At 47.9% G+C, this 24248-nt stretch overlaps 1 protein-coding gene across 1 annotated transcript in view; it reads right to left on the minus strand.

Moving 5' to 3' along the window:
* The window catches only part of LOC143175161 (uncharacterized), an 86525-nt gene extending 64773 nt beyond the window's left edge, over nt 1–21752 (minus strand). The window contains exons 1-3 of the mRNA XM_076372800.1: nt 21640–21752; nt 21192–21250; nt 20790–20817 (exon numbers count right to left, since the gene is read on the minus strand). Coding sequence (XP_076228915.1) covers nt 20790–20817; nt 21192–21250; nt 21640–21752 — 200 coding nt within the window. The remainder of the gene's footprint in view (nt 1–20789; nt 20818–21191; nt 21251–21639) is intronic.
* Nucleotides 21753–24248: the final 2496 nt, after the last annotated feature.

Below are 24248 nucleotides of genomic sequence, written 5' to 3' on the forward strand. Positions count from 1 at the left end.
GCGCAAAGGGTTAAATATTGGAAAGGAAACGGTATTTACCTCGACGGTCGCTCGGACCATTTACGTTCAGCTTTGAAAAGCTGGAAACGTAGGATCCCCGGTGGTTCGAGTAATTGTGAACGGTACCGTGCATGTAAGGCCGCGTTTACAGAGGGAACAGCTCTCGAAAGAGTCCACCCTTCCCTCTTTGTCCGGCTCTTTCTCCGCCGGAGACATTCGTAGTTTATTGCGTCACGTTCGTTTATGGTCAACCGTGTACGACGTCATAATAACACGGGCCATAACAATCGCGAAATTCGTCTTGCCCATGGCGGGGCTAACAATGCGGTGTAACAATTATTTATAAGAGAGAACAAAGCACCCGGGGGTCGGCCGGCCAGTTGGCAAGTATTTCTCCTGATTTAACGCGCCGCGATCGAGCGAGAGAGAGAGAGAGAGAGAGAGAGAGGAAAGAATAAAGGAGGGAAGAAGGAGAGAGTGCAAGAGGCTGAAAAGCATCAGTGTTAAATTAAAATCAGCGTACCATTGAATTCTGTTCGCCGGCTCGCTTCTTAATCCTTCCCGCGGCCACTGTGCGCGCAATTCTCTGCCATTGAAACGGAAGATTAAAAAGCACGATGTTTGTAGGTACCCGCGACGCGATCCTCTGTTCTCGGCGAACAACGCGAAACCCTGGATGGAGAGCGCCATTCTTTCGCCGTTCTCTTTTTCTAGGCTGCCACAGCGCGCGTTATCATTCCGTTAATGAGAAATTATTGCAAATACCGAATGTCTGCTCGTGCAATTTTAGCATACGGTCTTTGTGCTCGAGATGCGTTTCAGAAGCGCGGCATGTTCCGAAAAATTGCGAAAGCAATGATAATTGTTTTTACCGTTTAGACTGTATAGAGTTAATAATCGAGTAATGAACTGAAGGAACTTGATTGTCAAACTGCAAGTTACATTCGAGAGTTAACCCTTCGCACTCGAAAGTTTTTCAATGGAAAAATGCGAAGTTTAACCTATAGCACTCCAGATGGTTTTGTAATTTATCAGCAACTAATTTTTATGGTGTCTCTAGTGAAAATGAAAAATGCTGTAACATTCTTTCGATCTTCTATCTTCCTTCTCAGTGCGAAATTTGGATGTGTGGAAAATCTAATAATTTTGGGGCAGTTTCTTTAAGATTCATTAAAATTAAAAACTTTATAGTTTTGTTGTATCGAATCAAGTGGTGACTGAGAGTCACCTCTCGAGTGCAAAGGGTTAAAAGACACGTTATTCCTAAATCAACGAAATCCATAATCGACTTTATAGAATGCACCTATAAAATCTTTCTTACTCGATGTTCACTATTCCGCTTATTCCACGATGCTTAACCCTAGACAATTGTAGCATCCATCACGAGATCACCTGATCAACTCCCGATATCCAAAGCTACGGGATCAGAGACGCTCGGCTCCGACGTCCATTATTCGGGAACACGGTCGTCCCGTCGGGAAAGCCTCTTTCCGTTCGGTCAAACGATCCAGAAAGACGCAGCAGCCCGTTACCCGTCAAAGGCTAAGCATCGAGAGGAGAGCACGGTTTCGAGCGGCGGCCTTGATGAATTATTAAACAAGAACCCTTGCTCCTAATGAAGCTATAAAACGTGCCGAGGGGTCGGGGAGACGACGGAGAGGAGCAGCGGCAGCAGCTCCGGGGAGAAAGAGAGACGGCGGACCGTTAAACTCGGTCCACCGACTGGATTCCCATGATTCCCCGGCATCCCGTCCGAGAATCCTGTCCGTACGGATCCGCGAAGGATCGAAATTATCACAATGACGAATCACGCGTACGCGAACTCCGTTCCCGCGTAGACGGCGATTCGTTAACGTCAACGGAGGACCCTGCGCGACCCGGCAGCGTACGCCTAATGACAATGAGTCATCGGTCAGTTCGCCCGGCAGCGCTTCTGCGTCGGTGTTCATAAAGAGAGAGGGGGGTATAGAGACTGTGCGTAACATTAGTACTAATTGGTGATTTAATCCTAGCCGGAAGCGGAGGAATTATGCAGCAAATTACTGCCGCGCGTTACATCGATGTCTGCCCGCCGCTTATCGCGATCGCCGCGACCGGCCCGGCTTTATCTTCTATCGGCGCCGCGATCCTCTCGCTAATACGTTCATTAAATCGCGCCTTCTTTTCCCTCATTGACAACTTGTCGCGGTCGTGTTCCGCGCGACGTGTTAACGAGTTCCGCGGAATTTATGAAGTTAATCTGCATAAGGAGGACGCGGCGCAGCCTCGCTGCCTAGCACCGGGGATAGGGTCCGCTGACGGCAGTCGTTGAACATCGGCCTGTGCTCTTTAGAAAATTGCTCGGAGATAAGGGAGATCCAGGTGAGACGTAGCTTTCATCGTTAATTTTCAGACTTTTTGCGTAAATGACGAATGCTGGAGGCAATAGTGACATACCCTAAATTGCTACACGTGGAAACGCACGTTTCGAATCTGCTCTCTTGGAAATTCATATTTTTACTATTAACACTGATTCTTCTGCTTTTTCGTTAGTTACCTGACTAATTAGTCGTTCTTCTATAATCTATATCCTATCCTCTATGATCCCAGTTGATTCGAACACTGACATTTCAATTTCCCCAACAGTGGAATACCCTAAATTGCTACACGTAGCAACGCACGTTTCGAATCTGCTCTCTTGGAAATTGATATTTTTACTATTAACACTGATTCTTCTATTTCGTTCGTTAATTACCTAACTGGTTAGTTGTTCTATAATCTATATCCTGCCTTCTACGATTCCAATCGATTCGAGCACTGACATTTCAATTTCCCCAAATCAAAGATGTACAGTTGATATTATACAATCAAATGTATAATCACGAAACGAGGATACTAAATCAACCATAATAATGAACGAGAGCCGAATGGCGAGCCGAGTAAAAAGGCAGCGTCGATTAATTCAGACGCGGAGACTTGGCAGAATTTTCCCGCGGAGGTCAACGAGACGTGAAGCGATGCAAATGAAATATCGTCGCGGGAAAACAGTATCATCGCGTCGGGCTGCGGGTAGCGGGGGGGAAGCCGCGTGTAAATGGAAGTTTCCGAGGCCGCCGCGGGATTATTATTCCAAGTAGATGCATCGTTGAGCTTTAACGAACGCGGCGCGCAAGGAAGAGAGCAAAGGTCCTGCCGGAATTGATTCAGCCGGACCAGACGCGAGCCGCAGGCCCGTGAGCGGCCCCCGGGAGTGGAACACGCGCGCCTATAGATCCACGAATGAAATACCACGGAGGCGTTGGGACAGTAAATTCATGTAATTTGATTCGGTCACGTTAACGAACCGTGTCGCTCGCAACATTCGTAGTTCAAGTTGGCCAAACAAAGGCCCATTAAGTATGCTAATGCACGTCCGGACGAGTTCGTCGCAGCGGACCGCGAGATAAGTGTGAATTCCGAAAGCGGAAAGCGCGCGCGGGACGCGGCGTGGCGCGGGGCGGGGATCGCCTTGAAAAATCCACGAACGGGGGGAACAGGAAGACGAGTTTCCCCGGCCCGGCCTTGGGAACGGTTCTCCCGAGACGCCGCTCGAGTCCTCTAATTTAAAATCGCCGGGCTTCGTGATTGAAGCTGCGAAATTTACTTGATTGCGCTGCGTTTAGATAATTGTTTCGATAGTGTTTCCCCGTGCGGTCTATCCGAGATTCAAATCGTAGGAATATGGTAATGTGCGTTGCAACGAGTGCGCGGCAGGAAGTATCTCGAAAGATTCTTAGTATTTCCATCTCAATTTTCAGCATTGGAAATCTTGTACTATATAGACGAATCTCTGTTGTATCTCAATTTCAAAGGAACGAGTATTCTTACGAGGATTTTCAAAGAATCAGTTCTTAAACGAAGTCCATTAGCCTTTGCACTCCGTTGGCTCTGCAATAGAGACATAACTTGCAGATGTCATGTTACATTAATCTCAAATTGTAACATCCTTCCTGTTCGAATATGGGAAATCTACAGAACAAGTTAAAAGACGTGAATCCATGTATACTTGTAATTCTCCTATAGAAATGAACTATCAAGGCATTTGAAATACTCGGAGTGCAAAGGGTTAAAAACACTATTCACTCGGTCAGGCGCCACAGCGAAGTAAGACATTCAACGGCGAAACGGACAAAAAGAGGTCCAGGGACGCCAATTCCCTAGAATCCCAAAGGCGATCGGAGTCAACGCAAAAAACCCGTCATCGCCGACGGCGCGGAGGACACAGGGTAATTCGAGGAAGAAGTCCGCGCGGCGGGCAATTAGAACGATGACAAATCACAAATTAATCGGCGGCAATTAGCCTACGGGGTACGTACAATTGTCGTCGGTAAATTTAATTTCAGGCCAGACTACTTGTTACGCTGCTTAACGATGTAACAAGTTCCACGGAATTAATTCGCCGTCGGATTCTATCCCCGTCTCTCTCCCTCGCTCTCTTACTTACTAACCGCCCCGTCGCCGCTTTGACGATTTCTCATCGCGAGAACGAGCGACGAGGAAGGGACAGAGACACGCGGAGAACAAACGAGACAGAGAGAAAGAGAGAGAGAAGGAGAGACGGTATACCTGAAGTAATTCCCGAGCGAATCGATTATCGCGGCCTCCTCCATAACGAATGACCAACCACCCTCGGAACCGCGCGAAGACGAATGATAATCGTTTTTCACCAGATGCCCGGAAGTTTGCGTCGGCCCCTCGCTCCGCCGCTGCTCCCCACCCTGTTTCAACCCCCGCCGCCGATTCCACTCTTGATATTCCGTAGGGGCCCCGGAGGTATGCACCGTGTTCGCGACGTAATTTCTCGTCACGTCGATGCCAGCCAGCCGGGATGAATTATTCCGCGGGTAATGGCGAACAATTGAAATACCCTTAGAGCCGGAGCGACGCCCGCCGGCGATATTCCGGCTCCTCGCCCCCGGGACACCCTGAAAAATTAACATTATTCCTTCCGACGTTCAGGGGACGAACGGACGGACCATAGGCGAGCGGAGGGGCGGGCGGCGACTTTCGTCTCGAAGGAAGGAGGACGTAGCCGGAAGGTGTACGCTAACGTATCGATGATTCGAAATCGATAACGAGGCTGCGCGGAGTCACGGTTCAAGTGAATCTCCCTTTAGCCTTCCCTCTCTCTCTCTCTGCGTCGCCCCATTCGCCGCGTGGGCGACGCCGAAGAGCAAAAGTCGAATCGCATTATCGTCGGACGGAAGCACCGTGCGCCGGACTCTTCAAAGAGTCGAGATGCTGGATGCCTCTGTGCCCTGTCGCGGGGGAGACATGTCGCAGAAAGAGACGGGAGAAGGTAAAGCCTTCTACACACGTTCGTCTTAAGATACGTAGGCTTCGTGGAATATCGACGTCTTTGGAACTCGCGATTTTCGATGGGAAAGCAGACTTGTATAGTATTAATTCGTGAAACTTATATACACAAATCTCTCGAATATAAAAGTGAACCGTTTCTCAGTTTCCAAGACTCCATCGTGAACCGTTGAATGTTACCAATGATAGACACCTAGTATTAACCCTTTGCACTCGGATGTTCCTTACTAGAAATACTTAACATTTCTTTACAAAGCGAAGACGATGTTCGAGACTAATTCGAAATCACCAGTACATCGAGGAAGAAAGCTGTTTCATTCCAATGTTTCACGTATCGAGGCACTATACGAAGTTTAACATTAACATTCTATAGTTTCACTGTGTCAACCAAGTGGTGACCGAGAGTCACCACTCGAGCAAAGGGTTAGTACACCAAAGAAATCGAGGAACAATCCGTATTTCACAACTGTCGCGCGTCAGACCTAGAATCGAAGCTAGGTTTCGCGAGACCCAGCTAGCTTCTACATGTGCGGCGGGCTTAAGGGGGCGCGAGAAAGAGGGATGCAGGAAGAGAGGAGACGCGTAGATGCGAGCCGATACACAGCAGGCATCGCAGGGGCCTCCGTTTTACTGGATCTTTCCTGTCGGTAATCAAAGATTTATATCTGAGCCGGAGAGAGGCTCGGGTACACTGGCACGATCGAACGATAGAGGGAAACGGAGTGGATAAGGGGGAGGGAGGGGGGCCGAGGATTCGCTACCGAGTTCCGTACGACTGACGCGGGGTGCACGATCTCCAGATATCCTCTATGCAAACCGAATACTAGGATGAATTAATGCCACGGCCGCGATACGATGCGCTGCTTTTATGTTAATGCCGGCCGCGCGGCGTTCACCGGCTGCCAGCCACCCAGTTCACTGGCTGGCGCGGAACACTGATGGATGTTTCGCGGTTACGCGCCGCGAGATAAGTCGTCCCTGGCATTGGCGTAACGATTCCGATCGGGATCCCGGATAAGTGCACGGGAACGGAGAGAGGAAGGGGGCACTCGCGACGCAAATAGAAATTCTGATGATTTTGTTTCACCCGGAGGATTGCGTGCAGGCACATCGATGGCGGACGATTATAAATAAATTTGACGAGGCTTGTCCCGTGATCGGTGCGCTTACGAGAATGTTGCTTCGCAGATTGCGATCTTCGGTAATTTACGGAGGATTCGATTGATCGGGGTAAATCGTTCAGCGGTAGCAATAATGTGGGCATCTTTAAGGGGTCGCGTCGGAGTTTGTCGAAGCTCTGAGCACAGTGATTTGCGAGGATCAATTTGCCTCGGGATTTCGAAGGAGGATCGTTAATTGTTTGATGATCGCGTATACTTCTCATCGCGGAGGTAAACGGTTATTACCCCCTCGCTTTCCAGTGATCGCGGGGAATCTAATTGCGTGTTATACGTATCCATAAAAGTCCCACGGTGGAGTAATTTATTCAAGCAGTTAGACAGCGGAGGGTTTCTTCGTAGTGCTAATTATAACATTCTCCCAGTGGTTAGCCGAGTTTAATTCAGCGAATAAAAGTGAATTCTCGGACGTTAACGCTAAACGTGTTAACAGTTGCAATCTTCATCGAATACCTAAATAATCGCAATTCCTCGGCGAAAATTATTCCACGCGCAACCTAGCCTCTTTACAAACGCCACGCGGACACGTGACGAAGAAACCGGATAAACTGAATTCGCCAGCATCCCCAGCCACTTCGCTCGATCTCCGAGCAAGCACTTTGAATTACGATGATCCCAATTGATTCGATTCGATAGGCAATTCGACACCGTCGAGCGTGCACCGCGGCGGGGAGCGAGGCCGTCACGTTCCTCGGATTACCGAACCAGAAGCAGCACGCTCGGGGAGATGCGCGGTGAGTCATTCGTCATCTTCCACGATTCCCCGCGTCATTGTGACGTCTTCACGGGGATAGAACACGCTGGGAGATCCGTCGCGGCCGGAAACTCTTTCTTAACGACCCGCGCCGCTTCCTCCCGCGCGCAGGATACTTTTGTTCGCCGGTAAAGGCCCGATACGGCCCGTCAGCTCACGGCTATTAATAACTTTTTCCATCGGCATTGTTACCGGGACACGGTTACGGAACTGATAATGGATTCCCCGGGAAGTTTCGGTCGCGGCGCGAGCCACAATACCCGGGAATCGGCGTTTCCCTTTTACGATTACTTTATCGGCGTCGCTCCTCTAGCCGCCCCGCTGATACGTTCCATTTCTTCGCGGGAGGAAAGTTTCTTCCTTGGGGTGTCTATGCCTCTATCGCGGCGATGAGTCACTGGAATCTTCCTTTGTCTTACGTAGGGGGAGGGCGACTTGCTACCGGAATTGCGGAGCACTGAATGGGGTTGATAATTGACGATTTCGACGTTTTATTGGCTTCGCCTTGCCTCGCCTTGGATTTAGGAATGTTTAGAATCACAGAGTCAATCGGTGGAAGTAGGAATCTTGCCAAGCTGATATTCAATTTTTAAATATGATCATCAATGATACTTAACTTTAAAAGATTTATTTTTAATGTTCCTTTCGAACTTGTATTAACACTAGAACTACCGAGCATTTAATATGATTAATATGTAATCCATATAAAAATTGTAACAATAGGTTACTGTCAGTTTTTTTAGACATTATAGTATTCAAATGAAACTATTTATTTTCAATATCATTTGAATTATTGAATGCTTTAAAATATTAATAATTGCGAAACAAAAAGATCAAAACCATTTTGACTGGTACGGTAGTTCTACTGTTTGCGACTGTAAACATCTATCTGGCCATGCTAGATTCTCCAACTCAGAAATTAAAACTTCCAAACAAAGCGAAGAAGCGTCTACAAAAATAAAATCCGAAACGTAAGCCGGCAGCCTCAAAAACTACGTCTTGAAGCAGACTCCCGTCTTGAATAGAGTATCGCAGGCAGCAGAATTCCATGAATCGCGATATAACGGATCCGAACAATCGCGGCGCCGGAACGAACGGTGCGGCGCGGGGGATGGTACGGTTAATGCAAAAAAGGGGAAAACATTTGCTCCCGAGTCGCCGGGGGATAAAGCGGGATCCACCTTTTTATTCCGCGGTTTCTTGCCGGGGACTCGCTTCCGGCGGGGTGGCGCGCAACTAGCGTAACGGAGTCCCTCGTCTGCGGCCCGCGGAAACTCGCGAAAAACCGGCGGAAGAAGAAGAAGACGAAGCTGTACGTATGCAAAGCACCGGGAGCCGACCTTGAAGGAAACCGAAGTTGGGCGATAAATTTCCATGCGACGCCGGCAGCCGCGAGTCGCGCGAGGGGCGGCGGCGGCGGGTCAAAGGGGACGGAACCGGGTGTAACTTTCGAGCACGTTGATTATAATTGTGATTTATGCCGGTTCCCCGCGTCTCCTTCGCGATCGAAGACAACCCCCCTACCCACCTCCACTGTTTCGTCCTCTTCTCCTCGCTTCTTGGTCCATCTGCCCCATCCCCCAGACAGAAAGAGGGTGCGGCCTTCGGTTGATGATAGAACACGCATCAGGGTGTTCTTAGCGGTCGCCGCATTGTTCGAAATCAGCGCGAGCGGAGGGTGATGCGAATCAAAGGGAAGATAGAGTGATCTTCAGCGGAGGGGGTCGAAGACTTCGATACTCCGTTACTCTTAGAATCTTAATTTGAACAGCGAACTGATAGAAGCTTTGAATAGAGGTTGGAGTAGTTATTTGCTCGGAGAACTCAGGTGGGGGCTCGCCGAAAATGAATTGAATTCGGACGGTGACCCTTGGGCCGTTTGATGAGTGGGATTGTTGGGAAACGTTTGAGGCACTGCTTCCCGAGAATGACGCGTAACGAATGGAAGTAGCGTCTAATTGAATTAGACCACTGTTTGAATGCTTACAAATTGCAAAGGAAATACCGTCTTGCCGACCAAGAATCTAACTCGTCTATTATTGCTCCGTCGAATTTCAGCTCCAACATTAAGAATACTTCCTATAAACAATATTAGAAACAAGACTGCAACGGTTCCTCCGTGATGCTCGAGATTCTTATTTATTCGTCCTCAGCGTCGGGGACACGTCTCGGGAGAACAAAGGACGAAGGATCTCAAGAGCGCGACGCGACGGGCGCATCGAGAGGACTTCCCGGTGCAACGCGTTTGTTCCGCGAGGTCCTTGAAACTATTCCAATTGCAAAATACTTGAAGATCTGCGCGGCGCGCGACGTGTCGCACTTTTAAATTGGACGATCAAGCCGGCCGCGCTCCCGCGTGTACGCGTCTCGTGCCAGACCGTAAATTGATTCCTGCCCGGGGAAGAGAGACAGAGAGAGGAAGGGGAAGAGGGAACGGAAGCGGGGAATAAGACTCTGAATTCCGCGCGGGTTTTAAGGAAACCCCGGTTAGAAATGCCTCGCGACGATCCCCATAAATCCACGGGACGTACTTGTTCGCTCTGTGATGCATTTCTTCCGCGCGATATACACCGTATCCTCCTCTAAATCATCCCGATAAGACGATACGCCGTGTTCCCGGGGCCTCGCGCGCGCACGCCGGATAGACGCCTTCTCCTCTCCCTGTCGCGGAATCAATGAGGCGGCGAGCTTCGAGCTTTCGTTTCGTGGGAGCCGCCTATCGACGGCTCGGATTAATTTATCGACGCGGCGGGCGGGACCATCGCGCTCGACGGGCCCGGCGCTCGTATTGTGCGCCGATTGAAAAACGAAACCGCCGATTTGGAGGGTACTTTCCTTACCACGGGTGTTTTATGTGGGCGATCGCGCGCTTGGTTTTTCAGATTATCCTCGGTCATTACGTGGAACTCGCAATTATCCTTGTAATTGGCGTATCCTTTGTTGCGAGGTGGAAAGTGATGACTTGATAAATTATAGATTAGAAATTGGTAATTGTATTGACTCTCAACGGAACTTATCGCGAAAGATACTGTAACATCGAGTGTTAACGGTGAATATTGCAATAACGGTGATGATAATAAAATGACTTTTACTGGCATGACTGCGTTAAGAGTTAAGTTAATAGAAAACTTCTATCCCTAGAAAGTTATTGATTACAGAATGTATTTTTAATGTAATTACTGTATCGTTCGAATATCTAAATGTACAAAATTTCAAGAGACAAACAGCACGAGCGTTGAACTATGGGACGGCTCGAGGCACTTCGCGTTGATTGAAAAACACCCTGCACGACGAACGATTCCGCAGTGGCTCTCCAGGCGCGAGAAGAATGGCGATCCGCTAATTGTGCTCCGACATTTATCAAAAGTTGCATCTAATTGCCGTTTACGCCCACCGCCCGGCGTACCCCAGGAAACAAAGACCGTGGCGATTCTTTCGTGTCAGTGTGTCGCGACGTTTCTCCCCCTCCGTCGTCTGCCCCTCTTCGTCAGACGCGTGACGAACGGCTTTCTTCATGTTTATTTAATCAAGATTCCACGGCGAATGTCACGGTGTCTCTTCAGGCCGGTCCCTTCGGTGTCAGAACCCGATGTCCCTGCCCGGTTCCAACGTCTCCCGCGAAATTAGGGTGACGCTGGCCCGACCCTCTTGTCTCCCGAACAGTGCCGTAAAAATGCTCTGGTTACCGTGAACTCATCAAGGAATCGTTAACTGCCACCCCATGGCTCGCTGGATTTTAAATCTCGACTCGAAGAAAAAAACTACCGTCTGAGTGTCCTCCCTTTTCTCCTATTTGGGTTCGTCAGACCAATTTATTCCGGAATTTTCTACCTCTGTTTCAGTTATCTCAGTTGTACACGAGATGTAAGCGACAGAATTCAGTTAATTAATTGTTTGTTATGAACATAGAAACCCGTTTCTTCGTTTATTCATTAATATCTACAGTCTCGAGTAGAAGAATACAGTGAAACAGAAATTACAGAGAAAAATTGACCAAAGCTTATCTTCGAAAGAACAGTAAAATTCAGTTGTACACGAGATGTAAGCGACAGAATTCAGTTAATAAATTATTTATTATAAATATAGAAACCCGTTTCTTCATTTATTCATCAACCCTTTGCACTCGGAAGTTTCTCACTAGAAATATTTTAACATTTTCTGATGAGATGAAGACGATATTTGTGAAACCAACCTGAAGAGAAATCGCACGTACATTGAGGACCAAAGCTATTTTATTTCAATATTTCTCAAATTGATGTATTATACAAACTATAATATTAAATATCTAATTTTATAGTTTTACTGTATGAAATCAAATGGTGAGTGAGAGTCTCTCGAGTGCAAAGGGTTAATATCTACAGTTTCCAGTAGAATACAGTGAAACAGAAATTATAGATAAAAATTAACGAAAGCTTATCTTCGAGAGAACAGTAAAATCCCGTCTTCAATGTTGATTTTCTAAAGGGAAGATAGCGAAGAATTCCAGAAAATTTCCTCCATCCGTTTCCAAAGAAAAGAAGAATCGAATCGGCGCTATCGCGGGAAGGGGTTGAAACGTGTCTTAGCCCGGCGGGCGTTTTATCTAAACCGTACACTCGTTCAGAATTAAATTCGATCGAGATGATATCCACGGGAACGCGGAGCCGACCCGAAGCCGGCGAGCAGAAACTTTCTGCCGTCAAAAAGACCATCGCGATCGCGCGGCGGCGCGGCGCGGCGCGAGTTAATTCTCCGCCGGCCGTATCCCGTTCCCCGGGGGCTGGGAGCCGTAGGTAAAGGATTAGAGATTCAGTTCGTTTAATATCGGGGAACGTTTCAATCGAAAATCGTTTTACACGGATCGGATTTTCCGCGAGGGATCGACGGAGGAGATGGTACGTTACTGGGATTCATCCGGCGGACGAACGTCATCCCCTCGGAACTGTCTGTCACTGCAGACTTTCGGGGATGGCCGCAGAAAAAGAGAGAGAGAGAGAGACAAAGGACGGAGCGCACGCGGTAAGGGAAGATCAGAACGGGATCGACGACGACGAAACGAACACGGCGCGGTTGGTATTGTTCGGAGGAAATAGCACGAGGGGCGGCTCGCGAGGGGACGAACGGGGGAGAACCTCGGTTCAGCTGATAATCCCGCGGAAGAAGGGCTTAGCGGCTAAGTTGTCGGGCTTATCTGCCGGTGCTTTTTGCCCTGGCGTAAGATGCGCATCCTGCGATGTAAGAAGACACACATCTCGCCCTCCCGGTTCATCCCCCGATCCCCCATATCGAGGAGGAAAAATCGATTAACGGTTAAACTCGTAATTTTTAAAGGTATGAATATTTATACGCGAGTTCTGGCTAGGAGTCCTAATAGGGTAATGAATATTAATGGGAACTACCCCTTTGATACGTGTAGAAGCACCTATCACGTCATTAATACCGAGAAACATTAGCCCCCGTTCGAATGCGAAAAGGAATTAATTATTCCCGGCGCGTATTATCCCGGTAGATTATTTTGATCGATCGGCCGGGAAAAAACAACGCGCGGGGTGGGAGCAAGAATGAACGTAGGTTGATTAACGAAGCTCCCGCGTCTCCGTTAATCGAGCAACTTTCCTCGTTTGCTCTGCCCAATTCAACTCGATAAACTGCCGCTTAATGCAATTATCCTCCCTTTTCCGCGGGATACGCTCGCCTAATCGAATGAATTCCCCGTCCCTTTTTCGACTAATACACCGACGATAATAAGTATGTTCATCCCGGGGACAAGGGGCGCGACGAGCGACGCGTGCCTCCCCTTTCGCGGGGATGAGTAATACAAATCCGCAATGGAATCCTTCGTGTATCAGCGGCCGGGGGCAGAGATCCACGGCTCTTCTCGCGTAAGACGAAGAGGAAGGATCTCGGACGCGTTCCAGATCTCGTTGACAAATCATAGACAGACCCAAGGGTCGAAGGTTCTTTCGGCGATAATAATTCTTCGCGTTCGGCCGCCGCTAAAAAAGACCGAGCGAACGCTCGAGGACGAACGTGGAAAAGCGACACCCGCGGTTTGCATTTTTCAACGTCGAAACTTCGGAGCTGCGCGCCGATCCCCGGGGACGCGGCGCGGCGGAATCGACGGGAGAAAACAGGGACACGGCGGAGATTGCGTCCCTAGCGCGGCGAACATCTCGAACCGCTCGGCGGACCTTAATGCCCCGCAAACGCTGCGAAATTGTTGATCGCGCGGGCATTAGTCATCGGTCTATACGTTGTCAAAAATGTCCGTGTTCCAAATGGCGGGCGATTTGTCTGGGCCGGGGGAGCGGCCGCGCGGAGCCCCGGCCTGAACTCTTCGCGAAAATATTGCCTCGAGTAGACGCGGAGATTGCTAAATCGCTGGCGCCACGTTGAACTTTAGCACGGAGTAATGTTCACCGTATAAATACTAGCTTGAAATATCAATCCTCCGTTAACGAACGAACATTTACGATAGCGAGCATTACAATAACACGAATCAGTTGATATTCGAGAAACGTAACTCCCTTAATTCAACGCTTTCAAATAAACGTATCGACCAACCGCTGGAGAACCGAGAAACATTTAACCGTTAACAGCACGCAGAGAAAAATTCAGTGTCCACGGGCAACAACCGAACTCCAGTCCCCGAGAACTGGAACACATTATTTCCCCTGGAATATCACGACCGGGCGGAACATCGTTCAACTCTCGGTTTCCATCTCGAAAAACCGCGGCCGCTCGTCGGGAGTTTTTCTACCGAAAAAAAGGTTCGCGTGTCCCAGAAAATTCGGATGCGGAACGCGGGGAGCCGCGGAGCGTGGAAATCCGCTCCGTTTCCGTCGGCTTTCCGCGTGGCTCCGGCGCAGCCGGTCACCGAGAACTTCCGTCGAGCATTAAAGGGGATGAAGCGAGGCGCGTGACACGGATTTAGATAAAACTGTTGTACGCGGTCCCCGTGGTATATGGTCCCGGGGCCCGGCGCGCCCCCTCGTAACCCGGCTTAACCGTGGAATTATAGAATTAGAATCGGCGATCGCGATATCCGTTTATCGTGCGCCGCCACTGGCCTCCGTCTTTCTTTTTCCCTCTCCCGACCCAAGCGAGTTCGTTTTTCTTCTCCTCTGTTCTTTTCCCTTTTTCATCTGCCGATCAACGAAAGAGACGACGCGGGAGGAGAGAGGAAAGGGCGCGTCGGTGGAAGCGAACGGTGACGCGGAGAATGACGGGACGAAGGAGGGGTGGGCTTGAGAAATAAATCCGTTGGTGTTCAACGTGCACGCGGCACGCAGCGACGACGTCCGCTAGGTACGTACACCCGCGGGATTTCCATAATTTGAATTGTAAAAGTATTCGGGCGCCAATTGCAGTCCCCGAATTTATGCAGACCGCCCGCCCCTACGCCCCTCGCTCCGGCTGACCATACGCGACGCCCCTTCGGGGTGACTTCGCGCGGAATATCGACGTCCGCGCGTGTGCCCTGCTTGTCATTCGTTCGGATTCCTTCGCACCGATGGCCGTGTTGCGCTCGTTTTTAAATACTGCAGTATTTCCCTTTATTCGCCGCGCTCCTTTGTTCCCTTTCCACTCTAATATACCCACCGCGTGTGAATTTTCGCTGAAATCTCGCGATCTTCGCGTGTTACGATAGATTAATTCGCGATAATACTAATCCTTACTTTCAACAATCGTAACGTCGAACTAGGTGCGAACATTTCAAACGAAATTTCCTACACGCGAATATCATTCGATTGAATCCAGAACTTGTTCTCGTATTTGCGAGCGATCGAAAAGTAAAGCAGCGTTTTACAGGGATGTCCGCTAATGGAGCCACATGAAAAAGCCGTCGATTTCGATAATAATACATCAACAAAGCAGCGGTAGAAAAAACTTCCCCGGCAGCTCGGCCGCAGGCGGCCACTCCGAATCAGCGATCCCCGTGAAACGCGATCGCGTCCCGGGGACAGGCTCGCGTTAAGCCCGCGGGCGGTGCATTAACAAAATCGCGTATGATAATTCGAATTCCATAATCCGACGATAATTTCGTAGAAATCCGGGAAATATTCTTGTCGCAGTTTTTAGTACCCGCGGAGACAAATGGCGCCGGCGTAAATCAGGCCGGTAATTCCGGCCGATCGCGTCGCGTCCGCCCTGTCCATTCTCCGGTCGGGGCTTAACGCCGGAATTAAATTAAAAATGGATCAGGAGATCGGGCGTGGCGGCCGCCGCGCCGCGCCGCGCCGGCGGCCGGTATCGAACACAGGACGTCCGGCTAAATAATACCACGGGATTCCAGAAATTGAATTCTCGCGGACCGACCGGGAGGGGGGAGGGGGGAGGATGGAGAATGACGCCCGAGCTAATTTTCACGAGAGAAAAAACGAACGGTCCGTCGGGCCTAGCTCGCGCGTTCGCTCGTCGCTTTTACATTAATTCCCGCGCGGTCGCTTTAAAAGCATCGGCTAAAATCAATACCGCCCCGCGCGCAGAATGGCCTTTTAATCAAGCCAGAAACCGTAATCGCGGCATCTTTCTTTTTATTTCGTTCTTTTCTTTCCGTCCGCCCCCGGCCCCCGGCACCGCGCGCGCCTCCCCGGGCTCTCGATTTTTTTTTCCACCCTTTTCCGGCGTAATGCTAGCCGGTGCGCCTACCGCGGCGCGCCGGATCCTTTCCACGAACACGCGATCCGCCGGGGTATTTAAAATTGAAATTTATGTGGCCGGTGTTCACGACCGTTTCACGTGGCTCCCTTCGAGGAGAAAAAAGAAGGAGCGCGCCGGGAGCCCTATCCCTGCGGCACCGCCGTGGAAAAAATGATCTTGCCCGTGACGAAGACCCGACGCGATGGATGCGGGCCGCGTAGATCACGACGCCTCGATGCGTTTCACGCGTCGCTGGCGAATGGAGTTTCTCGTCGTTGACCGTATACGGGACGGTTTCCTACGGAACCAGCTGTTTTTTTCTATATTGGCGGGTCTAATTGAACGTTCACGAACGGCAGTTGGAAGTGCTTCTCGTGCGACGAATCGAGAAGTGCGCCGTATTCGTCGCGGAAACCGCTTTTTGAAGCGGCGAAGCCGTCGGATGTTATTTATATCGGATCCGCAATTAGAGCGAGGGATTTTCGAACTGCCGGATAATTAAAGAAGCAGCGAACCGGTTCCAATTTCAAACGCGATAGCGATATCTCGAGATACGTTCGTTCCACGGGCTAAAAGAGCCGCTCGTGAAATATTCCTGCAACCTCCCGAATTAGAAGGAATCACGAGCGAACGATTCCTCCGTCAGATCTACTCGAGAGACGTCGAGAGGGGACGGGGGAATTTTCACGGATTACACGGAGTCTACCGTGGATGTTCGAATTTCCCGATAACGTTCTCCTCGAACTTTTTTCCTCGGCCGTGTCAGGGACAACGGGATCGATTCCACGTCCGCGCGCACGGTCGATCGCCGACGATCCGTGGCGCCAGGTGGCCGATGGACCCGAGAGGAAATCGCTCGCGATGGAATAGGAAGCTGACGACTACCAGCGCGAGCGCGCCCGGCGCGAGTAATTATCGAGCGACGCATGCAGCGTGTGTCCGCCCGTCTCTGGAGGATTAATTAACTCGTTCTGCCCGCTGGACACCAGCTCATTATGTGCATCGACGGGCCACGCTCCGACGGAGCACCGCGGGTCCTACGCTCGTGCCCGCGCGCGGGCTCGAACTAATCCTCGCGGACTCTCTCACCTGTCCCTCGGGAGGGCGTGATTCCGAAGTGGTGAGCACACACAACGAGGAAAAAGGATTCCGGAGTTATTGTTGCCGGTATTCGACTATCAACCCCTGTGCTCCGAGGGTAGTTCTCGGCCAGATGTTACCGCGTATGGATTTATTTATTTATCTATTTACGAGTAATCGACGTTTCATTGAACGCCTTTTTAACCCTTTGCACTCGAGAGGTGACTCTCGCTCAACACTTGATTTCATACAGTGGAACTATAGAATTTGATATTTAATAGTATATTTCCTATAATGCATCGTTTTGAGAAATGTTCAAATAAAATAGCTTTGTTCCTCAATGTATGACTTTATCTCATCGGAAAATGTTACAATATTTCTGGCGAAAAACTTCCGAGTGCAAAGGGTCCCCTTGTCCTACGAGTGTGACTCGTGCAGACTTTCAACATAGGTCAACAAATATATATTACTCAGTTCATTCGAATTCAAGTAAATATTCCTCTGTAATCAACTATTATACTTAAAAGGAAATATAGGCGTAACATATGCTTAGAATTTTTTTCCAATAAATTATTAATGAGAAAGTAGTATCGATCGTAGCTGAAGAAATCATAGGGGTTAAACGAAATCATCAAGAACTCTAAGTAAACACTCTAATCGATTGAAAGCATCGAATCTAGCTTCAAGATTGACTTTCTCTTATATCGAAAGAAACTTCAGAACGAAGATTAGATTCTACGGAACTGAAGAATTGAGTAATGAAGACCATTCGGTGTTTTGGGTAACGATGTTTCCAATTTCAACACTTTGAGGATAAGCAGCTGAACCGTGAAATCAGCTTCGGCTAATCGAGATCGTACAGCAGAGACACACGATCAAGGCAACCCCTGTTACAGGTGAAAAGGAAACGGTCTCGATACTATACTGAATCCACCGAATTGGTATCCAGCGTGAAGAAAGTTCCCGCTGAACAGTTACGCCCCGTGGCATCGGGAAATTCCATCCATCGCTGAGATACTCGAACTTTTCTGTACCAGCCGGTAGCATCCCCTCTTCCGGGGTCACCGAAATAGCTGCGTCGTTCGAAAACGACGCGACAATCGAACCGCTTAACCCTGGCTGTCTAGGAGGACAGCTAATTATAGACGTCAGGACGAGGAATCAAAGGCAGTCGCATCGGAAGTAGCGGTAATGAATCTGTTCGCCTTCACGGGCGTGTCATTGTCGCTCTTGATTACTGGGAAAACGCGATCCTCTATTTAGAGGTAGGTGGCTACATCCCGCTGGAAATCAGAAAGGCGAGAGACAAGCCGAGTAATTATCCCCGAAACGGAAGCGCACCCTAATCCTTGGGCCCTTCCCGCTACCCCGTGGCCGCCGGTCCTGCGTGCACATTAGCGGCATGTGTGCCGAGTGCGTGCGACGTGATTGATTTGCTTGGCGTGCGGCTAACTCGAATCAGACACTGGAGCATCCTGCACACTGAGACCGTCTAAATATCCCCGGAGAATTGGTCTAGATCCTAGACCCTAACTACTCTATCACACATTTCTAATGTCTGTTATTCGAAGAAATGAGAACTGGGATAAGGTACTTTGAAACATGCGAAATACTGTTTCAAGAGTCGATTCCGTTGTGTTCTGCGAATACTCTAAGTGAGTGTAGTCTAGCTCGAAACCGTTGGAAGTAGCTACTTTGTACTCGACGCGGTTAGACGTTAATACAACTACCGACCACTTCAATTGACTTTTTAAAATTTCGCTATGGAAACTTCAAGAGTATCTTTTCAGACTTTAATTGATTTACAATACAATTTGCGTAGTGCTAAATGAATTTCTTTAATAATTTCTCAGAGAAACACTTGTTACCTTTCTAATAATTGCAAGAAGAAGACATCAGGCATGGGTTATTTGAACCCCTCTGGTAGTTTTAGTGTTAACCCTTTATGCTCGGAAATATTTCACTAGAAATACTCAACACTGCGGACGAATGACAGTTGAGATGAAAGTTTCGTATTTAAAAAACTAAGTCGACGAATGATTTGATTACTCGAACAAGATATCAGTACGTAGTTTCCTTTTTTTTAATTAAGCAATTGACAAGTAATTCAGCTGCATCTGCTGAAGACGATATTTTTTGAAATTAAGAGAAGTCGCAAGTAAATTGAGAAAAGCTTTCGTTTCCCAATATTTCACGCGCATTATACACAGTTCAATATTCCGATGAAATGAAGACGATATTTTGTAAAACCAACTCGACGAGAAATTCACGCGAATCGACGGGCAAAGCTATTTCACGTCAATATTTCTCAGATTGATGCATTATATGAAATATAATATTAAATATCAAACTTTATAGCTTCCCTGTAGGAAATCAAGTGGCGACTGAGAGTGACCTCCCGAGTACAAAGGGCTAATACAGAAAAGTTTGCAGATAATCATCGTTTAATCGAATGAATCACAGTGATTCGATTCGGTCGAGGTCACCGGTGACCCCCGTGGCATCCGACGTGTTAACATTCCTGAACGGTAAATGCCCGATGAGCTCTGGCGTTCGTCAAGAGCCTCACTTTGTCCGAGCGAACGTTAGATTGCTAGAAGAATTCTTAGTAGCTCGCTTCTGAAACAGCCCGGGTTCGCGGAACGGGCGGATTTATTAGTGGGCTGCAGATTTTATGCATTTACAGCGGTGGACTCGGGACGAGCTGAGACAAGACCATAGAGCGATGTTTAATAATAGCTTTCTTTTGTAAGAGGACGCGTCCGTTCCCAACGAGCCGGGGGAATCGAGATTCCCGGACTGTTTAAGGAATAGTTCATAAATCAAAGCGCGGTTTATGATTAAACAGGGGAACAAAAATGATCACGTCTCAGCGGGTACTTGAGTTTATAGCGGCAAGAATAAAAAGTGGCAATAAAGAACGTGTTCGTTAAGGTAGAGAGATTTCATTCGGTGATGTTTTTACGTCTCTGATTCTGGTTCTGGTTCTTGCGCGCCTATCTTTTTCTTCGCTTTTATCTTTCCTCGGAATAACGAACGCAACGAACGAATCGTCACGGTTGCTACTCGCCAATCGAGAAAAATAGGCTTTTTCACCTGTTTCTATTGAATTCAGCGAATATTGACAAAGATCCCGAATACCGAGGGTGGTGTATTTATCGACGACGCTGCGACCGTTCGATAAAGTGGTTCGAGGAAAAAACTCCTTGGGTAAAAACACCGACAGGAAACAAACTGGATGTCAATGTAAATTTTAGTCTGTCGATTTTAACAACTTCGATCATCGGTTTAACTAGAATTGTTATACTTGTATTTCTAAATTGTAGAGGACAGCAAAATTTCTGTTTATTTAACGTTATCGGTATTTCAGAGAATCTGATGTAGAATCCCATAAGATATTCTACACTATTCATCGTCGGTGGTAGAAGTAGCTTTCGTTATCGACGAGACTTGCCTCTCGTCGGTAAGTTTATCATGTTTCTCGTAGGTGTCATCGATGAGTACGTTTACTACTTTATCAACGATGACTACGAATAAACGGATGTTGATAAGTAATGAATTTTGGAAAGTAAAATTTGTGATCAAGTTTCATTATAAATCTATTCAAAATTTAAATATTTTATCGTTAGTTGAAAGACTTGCAAATTATGCATTCGAAATCCTTTCGCGTTTACAGTTCATATTTTCGATATTTTTAACGCAAAAAGTATTTAAATATACTACAGTGATTAATATATTTTAATGTGATTTATATATTAACCGATTTGCAAGATACATGTATCATAAAATCATTATAATAAGTGAAATAAGAAGTCACTTACCAATTCAGGAAATTCAATGTTGGCAGCACTGCATTGTAGGCACTCACTCGTTACACAATATTACGTTTGAATTTGCGCGCGCTTTTGTGAATATCGGAGACGCTAACTGAAGCTTCTATCAGAGATCGGACTACTCGAAATCAATTATGCGGAAAATATGTATTGAAGTCGCGAATGGACGTCTGATTATTACACAAAATAGTAAGTAATTACTAATATAATAATACGTAACAAACTAGATTTAAAAGTATGCAAATTAACCGAAGAAATTTCAAAGCTGGTATCATCTTAGGGTCTTCTATCAGGTAACCAATAATTCGTAATATCTTATAAAAAAACAACTTGCGTATGATATAAATACTCAATTATTAACGCACTATGGTTAATTAATAATATTCTCACCCGAATTCACTTTAAAGAGCGCACAAATGTAGAAAAAAAATGAAAAAACACGAGAGCAACTGGAGACGACTGATCACTTCGACACTTCGCGCACAAATGACAAATTGCAAATGTCGGACCATGGTATTGCCGAACACATGAAAAAACTTCGAAATTTCCCGCGATATTTTTCTTTTAACGATATTAACAATCATAACTGATTTTAGTGACATAGATATGAGTCTTAAATTTGTAAAGACCGAATAATTATTTTTAAAGTCATTTCATGTATTTTCTGCAGAAAATCGTGAATATAAGAAAATAAGAAATTTAAAATTTTGCAAATCAAGTTACGCGCGGACTCGAGTCGATAATACAGTTCCACCGTATCGACTGTAGCAAATATTGCGTGGGTTCCCTCGCATCCTATATTACCCAAGAATGACGCAATAAAATTTATTTTGCATACCCGCTAAATAACCACTCTAAATTTAAATAATAAATCGCGAAACGTAATTTACTAGCGTTTCGTACGGTTTCGATTATATAAATCCACATTGCACAAGGTATGTTCGTGAGCATCTATTTCGATCGGTATCGATATAAATAAACCGATCTGGTGAAGCAAGGATTCGTCAAGGACCATTACATTTCAATTAGTGGTCTTAAATTAACGCAATGGTCCATTTTAGGGCTATTTTCATAACCTACGTTCGATAATGCGCTTCCTTAACGGAATCTTTGAGAACGTAATAAAAAGAGGTCTCATTAAATCTCGATACTGCACGTAAAAATCGCTCAGTTTCCTTAACGCGAGACGCAAAATTGTAATTATCGCATTAACGCAACACGTGTTCGGGGAAAAAACGTGAATAAACCGAGCAACAAACACCTGAGAATTTTCCAGCGAGCCCATTAAATGCAAATAAGAAAAAGTCGAGCACACCGAGCGGTACCCGAAGCAGAAAATGAAGAAAAGATGCTCCATGTTCGTCGTGCGGATTGGTTTCAGGGTGAACGGGCACCGATTCCGTTCGGGACCGTCCCATTGTCTTATCTGGACGGCGGGTCGGATGAAAAAGGGCGCGTCGCGAGACGTGAGAAAACATGTTCTCGCGGCCAGATCGAAGCACTTTTAATTAACAGCATAATCCATTCTCATGTACGGAAAGCCGGTCGCCGGCTCCCCTTGCCTCATCCTTCCCGACTTAGCTCAGTACACCGTGAAAAGGAAGGATACTTAGGAAATCAGCGTTACGAAGTAAAGCCAGCAGAGCGTGAACAGGGGGGTCCTACGACACAGGATGTTCTCCTACCTTCCGTGTCTTTCGCGCTCCGAGCTCTCCTACCATAATATCGCCTATTCGTGGAAAGATACTGACAGAGTGCCGTTCGGAACAATGGCGGAAACTCGTAAATACGTGCAAACCCGCGTGCACTCGCGTCTTCGGCGAATCGAGGACGGAAAAACTAGTTGATGCCTGTCCTCATCGGACACCTGAAACTTGAAAACTAATCGACAACCTCCACGAGATCCCTCTAACGATCTCGATCCGGCGAGCGCTCTATCAAAATATGTCTACAATCCCCGGAACGCGGCAGCCATTTTGATGAAAAAGTCAATGCACCGAGCGTATACCAGGTCGCGTCTTTATTAAAGAAACACCGTGAAAAGTTAACAGCCTCTATCATCCCCTATTTGTTCGTCTCTTAATTGGCGTCGGGAGATTCGCAATTAATTAATGCGACGCCGGGTAGAGGGGCGATCCCGTGGCGTAATAGTAATAATTAGAAGCTTAGACGGCAGACACAATGTGTCATTAAATCTGGCCGTCGAGTTTTATTCCGTCGACTGGTATCCGCGCCGGGTAACGGTACCGTCCAAATTAGGCGACCGTTGCGTGATACACTCTAACAAACGCCGCTTTTTGTTAATCGGCCGGCTTCTCCATCCTCAAACCGTGACTTTGCGCGGACACGGTTTGCTGGGTGCCCATTGCCGGAAACAGTAAATCGTTTCCTCCTAAATTACGGAGGCGAGAAACCGCCGGCGAGGCCTCTCGATGCCGAGGGATAGATTACTCGGAAGAATCATTTACTGGCGCAAGCGTCGGACCGGATTAAATCGGGACGGTATGTCACGCACGCCGAATCGCTCTGATATTTCCCGGTAACAATCGTCGCCGGCCCCCTTCGTCGCGACGTTCGCGATCGTCGCGACGATTCGGGTACGGCCGCGGTCGCAATGGCGGGCGAAGCGGACTCGGAAAAACGTCCGACCCGCGTCGCATACAAATTTAAGGAATAAATTATCCGGGATCCTGCTCGGGAAAGGGTTCGTGAAACCGGCGGAAAAAAGAAGAACGGGAGGACGAAGAAGAAGCAAATTAGAACACTTCTTAGGAAAGTGCATGCCGTGACAAAGCCGTGTTCGAGGCACGAGCTATCGCGAGTCGCTTCGGTACCCCCGAGTGGGTACGCTGGAACCAACTCCGTGGATAGAAGGAAGATGAGGGACGCTGATGGGAGGGAGAGAGAGAAGGAGGGCGAGAGACGGAGGTAAAAAAGAGGAAAAAGGCAGAAGGAGGACGGAACGAAGGGGCACGCAGAGACGTGGAAAGGAACAATGACTCGCGGTGGTGCTCCGGCGTTTATAGGGCCGTATCGGCCGACAGTGGGGTGAGTCGGGCTCGTAATTAGTCATAGTGCGATGCGCTAACAGCGGCACTCTGCAAGAGTGAGCCTCGCTCGTTCGTTCCTTCGTGCGCTGCTCCGGCTACGGACTAACCTCGGAAGCTCGGCTAAATCATCTATCGGGTGGCATGGAAGTATACCCGAGAGTCTCGTCTGAATTTCGCAGTTCTTACGCTGAACAGTCGTTACAGTAACGTGGAACCAGCTGGTATGCAAAATGGATGAATTTCAGATTCCTTGTTTGACTGTCACGGAAATCGTGTAGACTCTCGAAAACTTGTTTTACACGCGTCGCATGTAAGAGCAGTCGAAAGCATCGGGAGATATAAGAATATTCGGCACGTAGTTTTATTTCCTGTTCCGAGATCCTTGCGTTGAGGTTTA

This window comes from Nomia melanderi, chromosome 12, assembly GCF_051020985.1.
Source record: "Nomia melanderi isolate GNS246 chromosome 12, iyNomMela1, whole genome shotgun sequence".
Lineage (NCBI taxonomy): Eukaryota > Metazoa > Arthropoda > Insecta > Hymenoptera > Halictidae > Nomia > Nomia melanderi.